Raw genomic sequence first — 19,601 nt, 5'->3', positions numbered from 1 at the left:
TTTCCAATTCCTATACTCAATACCCTGACCAATGAGGGCCAGCATGCCATACGCCTCCCTGACCACCTTGTCCACCCTGAGTTGTCACCTTCAGGGAACTCTGGATCTGCACACCTAGATCCCTCTGTATGCTAATATTTCTAAGGGCTCTACCATTTACTGTATACTTTCCTTCTGCAGTAGACCTTCCAAATTGCATCACCTCACATTTGTCCGGGTTAAATTCCATCTGCCAGCTTTCGGCTCAGGTCTCCAGTCGATTTATATTCTGCTGGCAATCCTCCTCGTTATCCGCTACTCCCCCAATTTTTATATCAACTGCAAGTTTACTAATCAGACCACCTACATTTTCCTTCAAATCAATTTTATATATTACAAATAAGAGGTCCCAGCACTGATCCTTGTGGAACACCGCTTGTCACAGACCTCCAGTTAGAAAAGTACCCTTCAACTGCTACTCTCTGCTTCCTATGCCCAAGCCAGTTTTGTATCCGTCTTATCAGCTCACCTCGGATCCCATATGACTTCACCTTCTGTATCAGCCTGCCATGAGGAACCTTATCGAAGGCTTTACTAAAGCCAATGTATACAACATTCACTGCCCTGCCCTGGTCAATTTTCTTGTCACTTCCTCAAAGAACTCAATCAAGTTTGTGAGACGTGACCTCCCCTTCACAAAACCATGCTGCCAATCGCTGATAAGATTATTCTCTTCCAGATGTGAGTACAGCCTGTCCCTAAGAATCTTCTCCAATAATTTCCCCACCACTGATGTAAGGCTCATAAACCTGTAATTTCCTGGATTGTCTCTTCTGCCCTTGTTAAACAGAGGAACAATGTTAGCTACTCTCCAATCCTTTGGTACCTTGCCCGTGACTAAAGAGGATACTGAGATTTTGGCCAAGGCCTCAGCAGTTTCTGCCCTCTCAGTATCCTGGGCGACACGCTATCTGTTCTTGGGGACTTATCCACCTTAATGTTTTTCAAAATCTCCAATGCCTCCTCCCTTTTTATCTCGACATGTCCTACAGTGTCAACATCCTCCTTTCTACACTCACCATCCACCACATCCTTCTCCTTTGTGAATATTGATGCAAAGTACTCGTTACAGACCTCACCCACCTCATCTGGCTCCACACACACATTCCCTCCACTGTCCTTGAGATAGAGACAATGATAGTATTAGATATAGTATTGGATTCAAGGAAGAGGCATCAAATTGGCCGGAAGAAACAGTAGACCTGAGGATTAGGAGCAGTTTAGAATTCAGCAAAGTAATACCAGGTGATTGATTACGAGGAGGAAAATAGAATACAAGAATAAGCTTGAGGGGTACATAAAACTGACTGTAAAAGTTTCTATAGATATGTGAAGAGAAAATGATAGGTGAAGACAAATGTAGGTCCCTTGTAATCAGAAACAGGGAAATGTATAATAGGGAACAAAGAGTTGGCACCATGCTGATGACCGCTTTTATGATTAAAATGTGGAAGGCACCAAAGGGCAAAAATACATTTCTGGGGGTGTTTTACAGACCACTAACTGTAGTGGTAATTTTGGAAATACCATTAGACAGAAAATCAGAGATGCATGTGTTAAAGCAGCATTTGTGATTATGAGCGACTTTAATCTGTATATAGATTAGGAGAATCAAATTAGTCACAGTGCGATAGAGGAGGAATTTCTGGAGTGCATACAGGATGGTTTTCTGGAGCAATACATTGAACCAACAAGGGAACAGGCTATCTCAGACTGGGTATTCTACAAGAAGCTTGACACCATCCAGAACAAAGCATCCCACTTGACTGGTGCCACATCTACAAACATTCAATCCCTCCACCATCGACGCTCAGTAGAAGCAGTGTGTACTATCTATAAGATGCACTGGAGCAATTCACCAAAGATCCTTGGACAGCACCTTCCAAACCCACGACCACTTCCATCTAGAAGGACAAGGGCAGCAAATAAATGAGAATACCACCACCTGCAAGTTCCCCTCCAAGTCACTCACCATCCTGACTTGGAAATATATTGCAGTTCCTTCGCAGTCGCTGGGTCAAAAACCTGGAATTCCCTCCCTGATGGCATGTGGGTCAACCCATAGAACATGGACTGCAGCGATTCAAGAAGGCAGCTCACCCCCACCACCTCAAGGACAATAAATGCTGACCAGCCAGCGACTCCCATGTCCCACAAATGAAAGGAAGGGATTAGTTGGCAATCTGGTTCAGAGAACCTGTGGGGATGAAATACCATAATATGGTAAAATTCTTTGTCAAGATGGATAATGATGTAGTTGATTCTGAGACCAGGGTCCTGAATCTCAATAAAGGTAACTATGATGGTATGAGGCATGAATTGGCTGTAGTGTAGTGTTACAGACATAGCTAGGGTGTAGAGAAAGGTCAACTTAGTGCGAGGTAGGTCCATTCAAAAGTCTGATGACAGCAGGGAAGCTGTTCTTGAGTCAATTGGTACATGACTTCAGACTTTTGTATCTTTTTCCTGATGGAAGAAGGTGGAAGAAAGAATGTCCGGGGTGTTTGGGATCCTTGATTGTGCTGGCTGCGTTCTGAGGCAGTGGGAAGGATCGACAGAGTCAGTGAATGGGAGGCTGGTTTGTGTGGTGGACTGGGCTTCGTTCATGACCCTTTGTAGTTTCTTGTAGTGTTGGACAGGGCAGGAGCCATACCAAGCTGTGATACAACCAGGAAAGATGCTTTCTATAGTGCCTCTGTAAACGTTGGTGAGAATTGTAGCAGACATGACAAATTTCCTTAGCCTCTTGTGAAGGTAGAGGCATTGGTGGGCTTTCTTAACTACAGTGTCGGCATGGAGGGACTCGGACAGTTTGATCTGGACACCTAGAAACTTTAAAGTTCTCAATCATTTCCACACTGTCCCCGTTGGATGTAGACAGGGGCACGTCCTCCACTATGCTTCCTGAAGTCGATGACTATCTCCTTCATAGAATCATAGAACTCCTACAATAAGAAGGAGACCATTCAGCCCATTGAGCCCACACCGACAAGAATCTGTAACCCCATGTATTTGCCCTGCTAATCCCCCTGACACGGAGGGGCAATTTAGCATGACCAATCCACCTAACCCATCTTTGGGAAGAAACTGGAGAACCTAGAGGAAATCCATGCATACACATGTAAACTCCACAGTCACCCAAGGCTGGATTTGAACCTGGGTCCCTGGCACTGTGAGGCAGCAGTGCTAACCACTGTGCCCATGCCACTCCCCCTCTCGTTTTACTGACAGGCTTTGGCCTTTACTAACTCCATAGATGGTTTACAATTCTGCACTTTGTTAATTCTGAACTTTGTTCCCTTGTTATTTTACTCCTGATTATCTGATATTGTCTTTGATCCTAATACGAGCATGTGTTGAGTACAGAGGCTTGGGATTCTTTTTCTTTTCCTATGCCCGTGGGTTCGGGATCACTGTCTTTTATAACTTTCCCGGTGGCTCTCTCACTGGTGTACTCCAGTGATGGAAAGGGGCAGGGACATTAGTTCTTTGGCCAGGGCCCTCTTCTTTCTTTCTTATCGGGGAGTGCTCCAAGTGTATGTTTTAAAGATTGTGCAATACACATTTAATTGTTTTTTTATGTGCAATAATCCTGCTTTTGCACAGGAGTACATTCTTTAGCAGTACCTTTCGCTTTAGTTATAGCAAAGATGAGTAATGCCACAGCAGGTTGGTGGGTGGATGGATAGATGTGGAGGGGTTGGTATGGCCTTGCGTCCTCATTTTAGGTGAGGAAAGCCCACCATTAGAACTATTGGTGCATACAAAGCTGAAAATTCTCAGTAAAAACATTATTTAGGGGAGGCAGTGGCATAGTGGCATTGTCACTGGACTAGTAATGCAGAGACCCAGGGCAAGATCCAGGTTCAAATCTCACCATTTTGTGAAATTTGAATTCAATAAATCTGGAATTAAAAGTCTAACGATGACCAAGCTGTTGTAGATTAAAAGTCCATCTGGTTTGCTAATGTCCTTTACAGAAGGAAATCTGCAATCCTTATCTGGTCTAGCTTACATGTGACTCCAGACCTAAAGCAATGTGGTTGCGTCTTAAATGCTCTCTGAAATAGAGGACAGTTGGGGATGGGCAGTAAATACTGGCCCAACCAGTGACGCCCACATCCCTTAAATGGATGAAAAGAAAAACTGTCCAGCATCATTCTGGGATCTATGGACGTGCAACCCAAGATCTCTCTGTTCCTCTGAGCTTCCTAGTGTCCTGCCATTCATTATCTTGTTAAACTAGCAAGTGGGGGTGGGGAGGAAACTACAAGAAGTATAATGGTTAATGGGTAAGCATAAGGTTAGTATGTGAGGGGAGGATGGAGGTTATTAGGATGAACAGGCAGGGCCAGTATAACAACCATCAGAGATTAATAAAGGAGGTCAAAATGTGTGGAAAATGTAGTGCACGAGAAAATCCTGCAAGGGAAAGGCAAACCAGTAGGATAGAGTCATAGAGGTTTACAGCATGGAAACAGGCCCTTCGGCCCAACTTGTCCATGCCGCCCTTTTTTTTAAAACCCCTAAACTAATCCCAATTGCCCACATTTGGCCCATATCCCTCTATACCCATCGCACCCATGTAACTATCTAAATGCTTTTTAAAAGATAAAATTGTACCCGCCTCTACTACTACCTCTGGCAGCTTGTTCCAGACACTCACCACCCTCTGTGAAAATATTGCCCCTCTGGACACTTTTGTATCTCTCCCCTCTCACCTTAAACTTATGCCCTCTAATTTTAGACTCCCCTACCTTTGGGAAAAGATATTGACTATCTACCTGGTCTATGCCCCTCATTATTTTATAGACCTCTATAAGATATATTTAATAACCTGTACCTAAATGCAGTGTTCGGAATAAGGTCAATGAGTTAACGTCACAAATAGAGACAACTGAGTATGATTGGATGGGGATTACTGAAACATGGTAACGTGAGGACCAGGACTGGGAGCTGAATGTCCAAGGATACTCAGTATTGTGAAAGGATAGACAGGATGGAACAGAAGGTGGAATTGCTTTACTGGTTAAAGATGACATCAAGATGAAGATTGGCAGGGTGGTTAATAGTGAGGTGGAAGGTCTTGGGTCGCTGGTTGGTCAGATGGGCAGATCAGTAGAAGGTGGAATTTAACCCTAAAAGGTATGAGGTAATGCACTTTGGAAGGAGTAACAGAAGGAGCCCTTCGACCCTGCTCTACCATTTAATCAGATCATGGCTGATCGTCTCTGGTCTCAAATCCATCTCCCCACCTGTTCCCCATATCCCTTTATCCTTTTTTTAAATTAGAAATATATCTATCTCTCCCTTGAAACCACAATGATTCAGACTGCACTGCGCTGTGGGGCAGCGAGTTCCACAAATTCACCACCCTCTGCGAGAAGTAGTTCCTTCTCACCTCAGTTTTAAATCTATCACCTCTCAATCTATACCTGTGACCTCTTGTTCTAGATTGCCCCATAAGAGGAAACATTTGGCCCACATTTACTTTATCAATTCCTTTTAAAATTTTATATACCTCGATTAGTTTCTCTCTCGGACTGTGGGAGGAAACCGGAGCACCCGGAGGAAAACCACGCAGACACGGAGAGAATGTGCAAACTCTACACTTTAAACTAGTGTGGCAGGAGGGTGGGGATCAAAACAGTAGGTCAGTAAGTACTGAGGCTGGGGTCGAGCTGGGGGCCAGGGCAAGGCTAGGTAAGAAGAAGAGCATTCTGGAGCAGGGTGACCTGAGTGGGCCTGGAGGTCTGGAGTGCATCTGCTTCAATGCGAGGAGTGTAACGGGTAAGACAGACGAACTTAGGGCCTTAATGCTTACGCGGAATTTGGATGTGGTTGCGGTGACAGAGACATGGTTAAAAGGACAGGACTGGCAGCTGAATATTCCGGGGTATAAGTGTATTAGGCAAGACAGAGGAGGGGCTAAAGAAGGTGGGGGAGTAGCGGTATTAGTTAGGGAGCATATTACAGTGGTGCAGAGGATGGACAATTTAGAGGGGTCATGTAATGAGTCGCTGTGGGTGGAGCTCAGAAACAGGAAAGGTGCAATCACTATGCTGGAGCTATACTACAGGCCACCCAACAGCCCACGGGAAGTGGAGGAACGGATATGTCAGGAGATTCTGGATATGTGCAGAAAAAATAGGGTGGTTGTAGTGGGAGACTTCAATTTCCTTGGTATAGACTGGAAAGTGCTTGGGGCTGGGGTCTGGATGGGGAGGAATTTGTAAAATGCATACTGGAAGATTCTTTGGAACAGTATGTAGATAGCCCAACTAGAGAGGGGGCTATACTGGACCTGTTCTGGGAAATGAGCCCAGTCAGGTCGTCAAAGTTTCGGTAGGGGAACATGTGGCAAACAGTGACCACAACTCTGTTAACTTTAGGATAGTAATGGACAAGGACGAGTGTTGTCCTAAGGGTAGGGTGCTAAATTGGGGGAAGGCTAACTATAACCGGATTAGGCAGGAATTGGTGGCAGTTGATTGGGAGAGGCTGTTCGGGGGTAAGTCCACGTCTGGCATGTGGGAGTCTTTTAAGGAACAGTTGATAAGGCTGCAGGACAGGCATATGCCTATAAAAAGGAAGGATAGGAAAGGTAGGATTCGAGAGCCGTGGATAACCAGGGAAATTGAGGATCTGATAAAAAAGAAAAGAGGCCTACGTTAGGTCCAGGCAACTGAAAACAGATGCAGCTCTGGAGGAATACGGGGAAAGTAGGAAAGAACTCAAACGGAGAGTTAGAAGGGCAAAAAGAGATCACGAAATGTTCTTGGCAGACAGGATTAAGGAGAATCCTAAGGCATTTTATTCATATGCCAGGAACAAAAGAGTTGTCAGAAAAAGTCGGACCTCTCGGACAAAGGAGGGGAATTATGCTTAGAACCCAAGGGAATAGGGGAGATCCTAAATGAATACTTTGCATCGGTATTCACAAAGGAGAGGGACTTGTTGACTGGGAGTGTCTGAGGGAGGTGTTGACCCGTTAGAGAGAATCTCCATTACAAGGGAGGAAGTGTTAGGTTTTTTAGGTAACATTAAAACTGACAAAGCCCCAGGGCCTGATGGCATCTATCCTAGACTGCTCAGGGAGACAAGAGATGTAATTGCTGGGCCTCTGACGGAAATCTTTGTCTCTTCATTGGACGCGGGTGAGGTCCCTGAGGATTGGAGGATAGCGAATGTGGTACCGTTATTTAAGAAGGGTAGCAGGGATAACCCGGGTAATTATAGGCCAGTGAGCTTGACGTCCGTGGTAGGGAAGTTGTTGGAGAGGATTCTTAGAGACAGGATGTATGCGCATTTAGAACAGAGCAATCTCATTAGTGACAGACAGCATGGTTTTGTAAGAGGGAGGTCGTGCCTTACAAAATTGGTGGAGTTTTTGAGGAAGTGACAAAAACAGTTGACGAAGGAAGGGCCGTGGATGTCGTCTATATGGATTTCAGTAAGGCATTTGACAAAGTCCCTCATGGCAGGTTGGTTAAGAAGGTTAAGGCTCATGGGATACAAGGAGAGGTGGCTAGATGGGTAGAGAACTGGCTTGGCCACAGGAGACCGAGGGTAGCAGTCGAAAGGTCTTTTTCCGGCTGGAGGTCTGTGACCAGTGGTGTTCCGCAGGGCTCTGGACTGGGACCTCTGCTATTTGTGATATATATAAATGATTTGGAAGAAGGTGTAACTGGTGTTATCAGCAAGTTTGCAGATGACACGAAGTTGGCTGGACTTGCGGATAGCGATGAACATTGTCGGACAATACAGCAGGATATAGATAGGCTGGAAAATTGGGTGGAGAAATGGGAGATGGAATTTAATCCAGATAAATGCGAAGTGTTGCATTTTGGAAGAACTAATGTAGGGGGAAGTTATACAATAAATAGCAGAGCCATCAAGAGTATAGAAACACAGAGGGACCTGGATGTGCAAGTCCACAAATCCTTGAAGGTGGCAGCATAGGTGGAGAAGGTGGTGAAGAAGGCATATGGTATGCTTGCCTTTATAGGACGGGGTATAGAGTATAAAAGCTGGAGTCTGATGTTGCAGCTGTATAGAACGCTGGTTAGGCCACATTTGGAGTATTGCGTCCAGTTCTGGTCGCCGCACTACCAGCTTGTTCTCCCTGGAAAGACGGAGAATGAGGGGAGACCTAATAGAGATGTACAAAATTATGAAGGGTATAGATAGGGTGAACAGTGGGAAGCTTTTTCCCAGGTTGGAGGTGACGATCACGAGGGGTCACGGGCTCAAGGTGAGAGGGGCGAGGTATAACTCAGATATCAGAAGGACGTTTTTTTTACACGGAGTGGTGGGGACCTGGAATGCGCTGCCAAGTAGGGTGGTGGAGGCAGACACGCTGGCATTGTTTAAGACTTACCTGGATAGTCACATGAGCATTCTGGGAATGAAGGGATACAAACGAATGGTCTAGTTGGACCATGGAGCGGCACAGGCTTGGAGGGCCGAAGGACCTGTTTCCTGTGCTGTACTGTTCTTTGTTCTTTGACAGTGACCCAAGGCCAGAATTGCAGCAGTGCTAACTACTTTGTCAGTGGCTTGGGTATTCCCGATTCCTCCCACAGTCCAAAGATGTGCAGGTTAGGTTGATTGGCCATGACAAATTGTCAGGGGGATTAGCAGGGTGAGTACGCAGAGTTGCAGGGATAGCGCTTGGGTGGGACTTAATCGGTGCAGGCTCGATGGGCCAAATGACAACCTCCTGCACTGTAGGGATTTGATGTTTAATCTCTCCTCGAGAGTTAGACCATAAGACCATAAGACATAGGAGCGGAAGTAAGGCCATTCGGCCCATCGAGTCCACTCCACCATTCAATCATGGTTGATTTCAACTCCATTTACCCGCTCTGTCCCCATAGCCCTTAATTCCTCGAGAAATCAAGAATTTATCAATTTCTGTCTTGAAGACGCTCAACGTCTCGGCCTCCACAGCCCTCTGCGGCAATGAATTCCACAGACCTACCACTCTCTGGCTGAAGAAATTTCTCCTCATCTCTGTTCTAAAGTGACTCCCTTTTATTCTAAGGCTGTGCCCCCGCGTCCTAGTCTCCCCTGCTAATGGAAACAACTTCCCTACGTCCATCCTATCTACGCCGTTCATTATCTTGTAAGTTTCTATTAGATCTCCCCTCAACCTCCTAAACTCCAATGAATATAATCCCACGATCCTCAGACGTTCATCGTATGTCAGGCCTACCATTCCTGGGATCATCCGTGTGAATCTCCGCTGGACCCGCTCCAGTGCCAGTATGTCCTTCCTGAGGTGTGGGGCCCAAAATTGCTCACAGTACTCCAAATGGGGCCTAACCAGTGCTTTATAAAGCCTCAGAAGTACATCCCTGCTTTTGTATTCCAAGCCTCTTGAGTTGGGTGAAAGCCAACTCTTTCATCCCCGGAATCAATCTGGTGAACCTCCTCTGAACTGCTTCAGATGCCACCACATCCCTCCTCAAATGAGACCAAAACTGGGCACAGTACTCCAGATGTGGTCTCACCAACACCCAACACAATTGCAACAACACTTCTCGACTTTTATACTCCAGTCCTTTTGCAATAAATGCCAACATCCCATTTGCCTTTTTTTCATTACATGCTGCACCTGCATACTGACTTTCTATGATTCATGAACATAGACACCCAGATCCCTCCGCCCGGACGCATTTTGAATCTCCGCCCAACAGCATGAGCAAACCCACCTACAAGGGTGTTGAGCTCATTCTGGTTCACATGCAGTCCCGCTTGTACAGGTCCCACCTTCCCCAGAAACGGTCGCGGTGATCTAGGAACCTAAAACTCTCCTGCACCAACTCTGGAGTCACACATTCATCTGCACTATTTCCCTTATTTCTATACTGACTAGCACATGGCACTGGGAGTAATCCAGAGATTACAACTTCTGAGGTTCTGCTTTTTAAGCTGTCTAGCTCCCTGAAGTTTTGATGCAAGACCTCATTCTTCACTTTGCTCATATCATTGGTACCAACATGTACTACAACATCTGACTTATCACCCTCCTGCTTCAGAATACCTGTAGCCCAGGGAGGCAACACCCTATCCTGGAGTCACGTCTACAGCTGTAGAAACGCTTGTCTGTTCCCCTACCTAATGAATCCCCCATCACTATCGCTCATCCTTCCTCCCCTCCTGTACAGTTAGGCTACTTGTGTTGCCAGAAGATTGTCTCTGACACTCTCTTTGAGGAATCACCTCTCTAAACATGTTACCCACGTGACAGCCTCGCAGATATGCTGCCGCCCCAGCTCCTTATTTTCAAATGTTTCCTGATCTTTTTCGTTGTTAACATTTTGTAATCTCCTCTGACCCAGACTTTCCAATATCTACGATCATCTAATTCTGGCCTCTTGAGCATCATCTGACTTCAATTGCTCCATGGATATGTTTGTGCCTTCAGCTGCCCAGGTCCCAAGTTCTGGAATTTACTTCATGACCCCTCTGCTCTCCCTCACTTTCCTCTTTTAAGATGCTACTTAAAACCCATCTCTCTCTGATCAACATCATCTTGTATGGCTTGGTGATCATAGATATCTATAATATATATATATCATAGAATTCCTGCAGTGTAGGAGGAGGCCATTCGGCCCATCGACTCTGCACCGACCACAATCCCACCCAGGCCCTATTCCCGTAAACCCACATATTTATGCTGCTAATCCCTCTGACATTAGGGTCAATTAAGCATGGCCAATCAACCTAACCCGCACATCTTTGGCCTGTGGGAGGAAACCCACGCAGACACAAGGAGGATGTGCAAATTCTGCACAGACAGTGACCCAAGGCCAGAATTGAACCCGGGTCCCTGGAGCCGTGGCAACCGTGCTGCCCTCAGTTTGCTTTATTCCTGTGAAGCACCTTGGGGCATTTTATTATGCTAAAGGTACTATATTTAAGCACATTATTGTTGATGAGTAGATTTGTTCTTTGACTCTCCCATTGTTGTGCTTTAATATTAGTCTTGGATTTATACCCTTTTTACCGGTGGAGATGCTGTTTTACTTATTATGTTGACAAATTTGAACTCCTGCACTCATCAATACAGTTTAGCCTTTTCAGTTCACTGTGTTCCAGTTCCATGTTTTGCAATTGATATTTCATTTGATTTCCTGAAGTTATTGTGATGGTAGAACTCCATGTTGTCAGTATTAGGTTGAACTGCCAGCTATACGCACGCACCTCTGCTGATGGATATCACCTGTTTGCTTTGCTTGATAAATCTGACTGGATTTTAAGATGACCGATTTCACCCCCGCGTTGGACTGCATCTGTTGATCACAGCTGCTGTGTGTGCAATGGTGATTGCAATCTTTTTGAAGTGGAACAGATGAGGGGAAAGTAATGGTAGAAACATAGAAAATAGGTGCAAGAGGAGGCCATTCAGCCCTTCCAGCCTGCCCCACCATTCAATGTGATCATGGCTGATCATGCACTTTCAGTATCCCACTCCCACTTTCTCTCCATACCCCTTGATTTCTTTCGCCACAGGGGCCATGTCCAGCTCCCTCTTGAACATATCTAACGAACTGGCCCCAACAGCTTTCTGTGGTAGAGAATTCCACAGGTTCACAACTCCGAGTGAAGAAGTTCTTTCTCATCTCAGTCCTGAATGGTTTATCCCTTTTTCTTAGACTGTGACCCCTAGTTCTGGACTTCCCCAACATTGGGAAGATTCTTCCCGCATCTGGCCTGTCCAGTCCCATCAGGATTTTATATGTTTCTATGAGATCCCCTCTCATTCTTCTCAATTCCAGTGAGTACAAGCCCGGTCGATCCAATCTCTCTACATATGTCAGCCCTGCCATTCCAGGAATCAGTCTGGTGAATCTTCGCTGGACTCCCTCAATAGCAAGAATGTCCTTCCTCAGGCTAGGAGACCAAAACAGCACACAATACTCGAGGTGTGGCCTCACCAAGGCCCTGTATAACTGCAGCAAGACATCTTTACTCACCTTGTTATTAAGGCCAGCATTCCATTAGCTTTCCTCACCGCCTGCTGTACCTGCATGCCAACCTTCAGCAACTGTTCCACCATGACACCCAGGTCACGTTGCACTTCCCCATTTCCTAAACTGCCACCATTCAGATAATAATCTTCCTTCCTCTTTTCCTTCCTGGTTTTGATGAGTGTGCATTGAACTGTGCTGTTTGTGGTTATTGCTTCATTTAAGAATGTGTTTTATTTGCAGTGTATGCTTGGAAGGGGGAGACGGATGAAGAATACGTCTGGTGTATTGAGCAGACACTGTACTTCCGTGATGGCAAACCCCTCAACATGATTTTGGATGATGGTGGAGACCTTACAAACCTGGTTCACAATAAGCACCCTAAGCTCTTGCAAGGTGACTATCTTCTTCCATTGTTCTGAAGATCCCATCTTTGGGTGACACTTATGGTGGTGCATTTTCTGTAACTTTTGGTGCCCATTTGCTGTTGGTCTTTGCTGGTAGTGAAATGTAGATATGTTAATGGACATGTCTCCAAGATGGAGGCCTGGGACTGGACAGTCTCCCAACATTGGAAAAATCTGAAGTCAGTTGAGTTGACTTTAGGCAATTTTGCACATTTAATTCTTGAGCAGGCACATTCCAGTTTCACTGTAGTCTCCAAAATAATCAGTGCAATGTACCCAGTTTGGGAAGGGAAGCTGCTTCCTTATTTGGTGAAATGGAAGTCTTTCCATGAAGAAATGAGTTTATGGTACAGAAACAGTTCATTAATACTGTCCACATTGGAACAAGAATACTAGCTGAGACCCTGGACAATAGTGAGTACTGTTGTATTGTGTTATTTGCAGAATAACATGTACCATCCAAGTAGGGAACAGGATCCAGATAATGTCAAAATCAACAAAAGTTCTAATTGTGCTGGGCAGTGTCATTTGATTCTCAATTGCTCCCTGTATGAGTCCCAGAGAAAGGCGTGAAATGATGAAAGCTTAATTCCTTAAATCCTACACCCCGCGAAGGTGAGCGCAGTGCTCACTGCTACCTCACAGCACCACGGTCCCAGGTTCAATTCTGGCCTTGGCTGACACTGTGTGGAGTTTGCTCATTCTCCCGTGTCTACGTGGGTTTCCTCCGGGTGCTCTGGTTTCCATCCACAGTTCAAAGATGTGTAGGTTAGGTGGATTAGCCATGATAAATGTGAGAGGTCACGAGGATAGGACGAAGTAGTAGGTCTCGGTAAGTTGCTCTTTCAGAGAGTCAGTACAGACTTGATGGCCTGAATGGCCTCCTTCTGCAATGTAGGGATTGTATGATTCTATCTTGTTCCAGAACAGGGTTCTTGCCCTGCCAAAACTTACTTTACCTACAGTGTCTCTTCATCGAATGTTTAAGTATTGGAGACAGTGATTTGGCCCATCATCTGTGCTGGCTCTAAAGGAGCAATTCACCTACTGACACCCTCCTGCGTTTACCCCATAGTCCTTTTAAGATAATGATCCAATTTCTTTTTGAATGCTTTAAGTGAACCTGCCTCCATGACACATTCTTGCACTGCATTCCAGAGCCTATCCAAGGATTGTGTGAAAAAAATTCTCCATGTCAGCATTGCAATGTTTGCCAAGCGCCTTAAATCTGTGCCCTCCAGTTCTCTATCCCAGTGGGAACATTTTCTCCCTCCTGCTCTGACCGGATCACTCATAACTATGACTTATCATTGTTTATTTGGCTATGACATGCTGAAATGCTTGCTGATTTTGCAGATATCAAAGGAATTTCTGAAGAGACTACAACTGGAGTCCACAATCTCTATAAGATGCACAAGAACAAAGAACTCAAAGTTCCTGCCTTTAATGTGAATGACTCTGTCACTAAGGTAATGTGTTCTAATGAGGTTTCCAGTGTATTGTGCGGTTAACTAACTCTGCATTTTTAGAGGGAGATTATGTAATGGCAAAATCACTGAACTAATAATCCAGGCTAGAGTTCAAATCACACCATGGCAGCTAATGAACTTTAGATTCAAACAGTGAATAAATCTGAAGTTGAAAGATGGTCTTGGTGATCTTGCTTCAGAATATGGTTGACTCTGAACTGCCATCTGAAACAGCCTGGCAGGCCACTCAATTCAGGGGCAATAGTGATGGGCAACAAATGCAGGCCTTGCCAGTGACACCCACATCACATGAAATAATTCAAAATTTAAAAAATTGAATCCTCCTATAGCCTTTGAGATTCTAAGGAATAAAACTATAGCTTGTACAATATCTCCACATAATTTAACCCCTGGAATATAAGTATCATTCTAGGGAATCTGTGGCATTCCTTCCACCTCATTCAATTTACTAACCAGATCGATAATAGAACATAGAACAGTACAGCACAGAACAGCCCTTCGGCCCACGATGTTGTGCCGAGCTTTATCTGAAACCAAGATCAAGCTATCCCACTCCCTATCATCCCGGTGTGCTCCATGTGCCTATCCAATAACCGCTTAAATGTTCCCAAAGTGTCTGACTCCACTATCACTGCAGGCAGTCCATTCCACACCCCAACCACACTGCGTAAAGAACCTACCTCTGATATCCTTCCTATATCTCCCATCACGAACCCTAGAGTTATGCCCCCTTGTAATAGCTCCATCCACCCGAGGAAATAGTCTTTGAATGTTCCCTCTATCTATCCCCTTCATCATTTTATAAACCTCTATTAAGTCTCTCCTCCGCCTCCTCCGCTCCAGAGAGAACAGCCCCAGCTCCCTCAACCTTTCCTCATAAGACCTACCCTCCAAACCAGGCAGCATCCTGGTAAATCTCCTTTGCACTCTTTCCAGCGCTTCCACATCCTTCCTATAGTGAGGTGACCAGAACTGCACACAATATTCCAAATGTGGTCTCACCAAGGTCCTGTACAGTTGCAGCATAACCCCACGGCTCTTAAACTCCAACTCCCTGTTAATAAAAGCTAACACACTATAGGCCTTCTTCACAGCTCTATCCACTTGAGTGGCAACCTTTAGAGATCTGTGGATATAGACCCCAAGATCTCTCTGTTCCTCCACAGTCTTCAGAACCCTACCTTTGACCCTGTAATCCACATTTAAATTAGTCCTACCAAAATGAATCACCTCACATTTATTAGGGTTAAACTTCATTTGCCATTTTTCAGCCCAGCTTTGCATCCTATCTATGTCTCTTTGCAGTCTACAACAGCCCTCCACCTCATCCACTACTCCACCAATCTTGGTGTCATCAGCAAATTTACTGATCCACCCTTCAGCCCTCTCCTCTAAGTCATTAATAAAAATCACAAAGAGCAGAGGACCAAGTCCTGATCCCTGTGGCACTCCGCTAGCAACCTGCCTCCAATCTGAAAATTTTCCATCCACCACCACCCTCTGTCTTCGATCAGACAGCCAGTTACCGATCCAATCGGCCAACTTTCCCTCTATCCCACACCTCCTCATTTTCATCATAAGCCGACCATGCGGGACCTTATCAAACGTCGTACTAAAATCCATGTATATGACATCAACTGCCCTACCTTCATCAACACACTTAGTTACCTCCTCAAAAAATTCAAATTTGTGAGGCACGACTTACCCTTCACGAATCCGTGCTGACTATCCCAGATTAATCCGCATCTTTCTAAATGGTTATAAATCCCATCCCTAAGGACCTTTTCCATCAATTTACCAACCACCGAAGTAAGACTAACCGGTCTATAATTACCAGGGTCATTTCTATTCCCTTTCTTAAACAGAGGAACAACATTCGCCATTCTCCAGTCCTCTGGCACCATCCCCGTGGACAGCGAGGACCCAAAGATCAAAGCCAAAGGCTCTGCAATCTCATCCCTTGCCTCCCAAAGATTCCTAGGATATATTTCATCAGGCCCAGGGGACTTATCGACCTTCAGTTTATTCAAAACTGCCAGGACATCCTCCCTCCGAACATCTAATTCCTCCAGCCTATTAGCCTGTAACGCCTTCTCTTCCTCAAGAACATGGCCCCTCTCCTTGGTGAACACTGAAGAGAAGTATTCATTCATCACCTCGCCTATCTCTCCTGACTCCATACACAAGTTCCCACTACTGTCCTTGACCGGCCCTAACCTCACCCTGGTCATTCTTTTATTCCTCACATAAGAGTAAAAAGCCTTGGGGTTTTCCTTGATCCGACCCACCAAGGACTTCTCATGTCCCCTCCTAGCTCTCCTAAGCCCCTTTTTCAGCTCGTTCCTTGCTAACTTGTAACCCTCAATCGAGCAATCTGAACCTTGTTTCCTCATCCCTACATAAGCTTCCCTCTTCCTTTTCACAAGACATTCCACCTCTTTCGTGAACCATGGTTCCCTCACTCGGCCATTTCCTCCCTGCCTGACAGGGACATCCAGGACACCCAGTATTTGTTCCTTGAAAAAGTTCCACTTTTCATTAGTGTCTTTCCCTGACAGTTTCTGTTCCCAACTTATCCCCCCTAATTCTTGCCTAATCGCATCATAATTACCTCTCCCCCAATTGTAAACCTTGCCCTGCCATACAGCCCTATCCCTCTCCATTGCAATAACAAAAGACACCGAATTGTGGTCACTATCTCCAAAGTGCTCTCCCACAACCAAATCTAACACTTGGCCCGGTTCATTTCCCAGTACCAAATCCAATGTGGCCTCACCTCTTGTCGGCCTATCCACATTGTGTCAGGAAACCCTCCTGCACACACTGCACAAAAACTGCCCCATCTGAACTATTTGACCTACAAAGGTTCCAATCAATATTTGGAAAGTTAAAGTCCCCCATGACAATTACCCTGTGACCCCCACACATATCCATAATCTGCTTAGCAATTTCTTCCTCCACATCTCTATTACTATTTGGGTAATACACCTTCAAGTTAAGGCATGATATGGCAGCTCAGCCAAGTGGAATGTGTGTCCTGTAATGTGGACAAGGTCATGGGAGGTACTGGTGCCCTAGACACCATATGTGCAGAACTACTCTCAGCTGCAGAAGCTTGAGCTCTGGGTTTCAAAGCTCAAGTGCTGGCTGGAATCACCACAAGGCTGTGAGACCTGTTGTCCCAGTCTTCTGTCCATCTCAATACACTGCCCATAATTTCATGTGCTTTGATTTTAAGCACTAATCTCTTACGTGGGACTTTGTCAAAAGCCTTTTGAAAATTCAAATAGACCACATGGACTGGCTGCCCCTCATAGTTACAACCTCAAAGAATTCCAATAGCCTTGTCAAGCATGATTTCCCTTTTGTAAATCCATATGACTCTGTCCGATCCTGCCACTGTTTTCCAAGTGCTTTGCGTTAAGATCTTTGATAATGGACTCTAGAACTTTCCTTACTACTGACATCAGGCTGACTGCTCTGGGGTTACATTAGCTACCCTCCAATCCTCAGGAACTGTTCCAGACTCTTTAGAATCCTGGAAGATGACCACCAATGCATCCACTATTTCTAGAACCACTTCCTTAACTACTCTGGGATGTAGATTATCAGACCCTGGGGAATTACCAGCCTTCAATCCCGTCAAATTACTCAACACCATTTCTCTACTGATTTCGTTCAGTTCCTCACTCTCACTAAACCCTGTGTTCACCAACAATTCTGGTATGTTAGTTGTGCCCTCCTTTCTGAAGACAGAACCAAAGTATGTATTTAGTTTGGTCAACCATTTCTTTGTTCACCATTATAAATTCCCGTTTCTGACTGTAAAGGGCCTACATTTGTCTTAAATCTTTTTCTTGTCACACATCTATAGAAACTTTTGCGGTCAGTTTTTATGTTCCCCACAAGCTTCCTCTCGTACTCTATTTTCCCCTTAAAGTTAAAGTTTTAAAGCTTTTTAAAGTTTATTTATTAATATCACAAGTAGACTTACATTAACACTGCAATGAAGTTACTGTGAAAATCCCCTAGTCGCCACACTCTGGTGCCTGTTCAGTTACACTGAGGGATAATTTAGCATGGCCAATGCATCTAGCCAGCATGTCTTTCGGACTGTGGGATGAAACCGGAGCACCTGGAGGAAACCCACGCAGACATGGGGAAAATGTGCAGACTCTGCACAGACAATGACCCAAGCCAGGAATCGAACCTGGGTCTCTGGCGCTGTGAGGCTGCAGTGCTAACCACTGTGCCACCCAATCTTAATCAATCCCTATGTCCTCCTTGCTGAATTCTAAATTGCTTCTCATCTCAGGTCTGCTGGCTTATCGTGGCCAAATACTATCTCTAATTTCCCTTGTAAGCAGTGGCTTGGCCACATTTCCCATTTTATTTTTGTGCCAGACAGAAATGAGCAGTTGCTGCAGTTCATCCATGTGCTGTTGGAATGTTTGCCATTGTCTATCCACTGTCATCCCTTTAAGAAATGTTTCCCAATTCATCGTAGCCAACTCGCACCTCATAGAATCGTAGTTTCCTTTATTACAATTCAGCACCCTACTCTCAGAATCAACAACTCCACTTTCCATCTTGATGAAGAATTCTATCATTTTATGCCACTCATCCCCAAGAGGCCTTTGTCAATTAATCCTTCCTCATTGCACAATACCCAGTCTAGGATTACATGTTCTGTAGTTGGTTCCTCAATATATTGGCCCAGAAAACCATCCTGTATACATTCCAGGAATTCTTCCTCTACAGTATTGTGACTAATTTGATTCGTTCTGTCCATATGCAGATTGAAATCACCCATTATTACCAATGTTCCTTTTTAGCATGTGTCGCTAATTTTCTGTTTAATGCCATTCCCAATGTCCCCTCTGCGGTGTAGGGGTCTGTATACAACCCACTAACATTTTTGTCTGTGCTTCCAGTCGTCACTTAGAACTGAGTTGAGCTGTGGTGACTCTCACACCAGTTAAGCTTCAATGGTAATCCACAGCTGTTCAGGCCCTAATTGGCCTTCAAGGTGATTGACAGTTAACTGTCACTCATTTCGCAACCTAATCACACTTTTAAGTTTATTTATTAGTGTCTCAAGTAGGCTTACATTAACACTGCAATGAAGTTATTGTGAAAATCCCCTAGTTGCCACAGACCGTCGCCTGTTCAGGTGCATTGAGGGAGAATTTAGCATTATTAACAAGACTGTTGAACTTATAAAGTAAAGAAAGAGAGAGCCTTACCAGTTCAATTCTCACTGTGCTTCACTTCATTCACTCTGGCTGTCTCTCAGTCAGGATGTGCTCTCTCCCACTGCTCATGTGCAAAGCTTGTTGATTGTCATGTTACAAAGGGAATAACCCCAGCCTATCTGACATTCCCACATGGTATTCGTGGCAACTTCCTTGTAAATTTTCTCTGCAGCCTCTCCAATGCAATTGCACCTTCTAATATATATTTTCACTGAGTTAAATTGGTATTATTTCTACTAATCAGGAATTCTAGCATTAGACTCTAAAAAAAAATTAGAGCCTGACCTGTCTGGAGTGAAAGTAGGAAATGCAAAGAACAAAATAAAATTGGAACTTTCTCTGGAAATGACAATTGAATTCTTTTATGTTAATTTTAAATTTGAGATGGATTGTTATGCAAAGGTATTGGGGATTTGGGGCAAAGGCAGATAT

General features: G+C 44.8%; 1 protein-coding gene across 1 annotated transcript in view; it reads left to right on the top strand.

Moving 5' to 3' along the window:
* Positions 1-19,601, top strand: part of ahcy (adenosylhomocysteinase) — a 61,251-nt gene that overhangs the window by 17,034 nt on the left and 24,616 nt on the right. The window contains exons 4-5 of the mRNA XM_078237012.1: positions 12,261-12,413; positions 13,781-13,893. Of these exons, the coding sequence (XP_078093138.1) occupies positions 12,261-12,413; positions 13,781-13,893 (266 nt within the window). The remainder of the gene's footprint in view (positions 1-12,260; positions 12,414-13,780; positions 13,894-19,601) is intronic.

This window comes from Mustelus asterias, chromosome 20, assembly GCF_964213995.1.
Source record: "Mustelus asterias chromosome 20, sMusAst1.hap1.1, whole genome shotgun sequence".
Lineage (NCBI taxonomy): Eukaryota > Metazoa > Chordata > Chondrichthyes > Carcharhiniformes > Triakidae > Mustelus > Mustelus asterias.
Note: the sequence above shows the minus strand (reverse complement) of the source record. Positions and strands in the feature narration are given on the sequence as shown.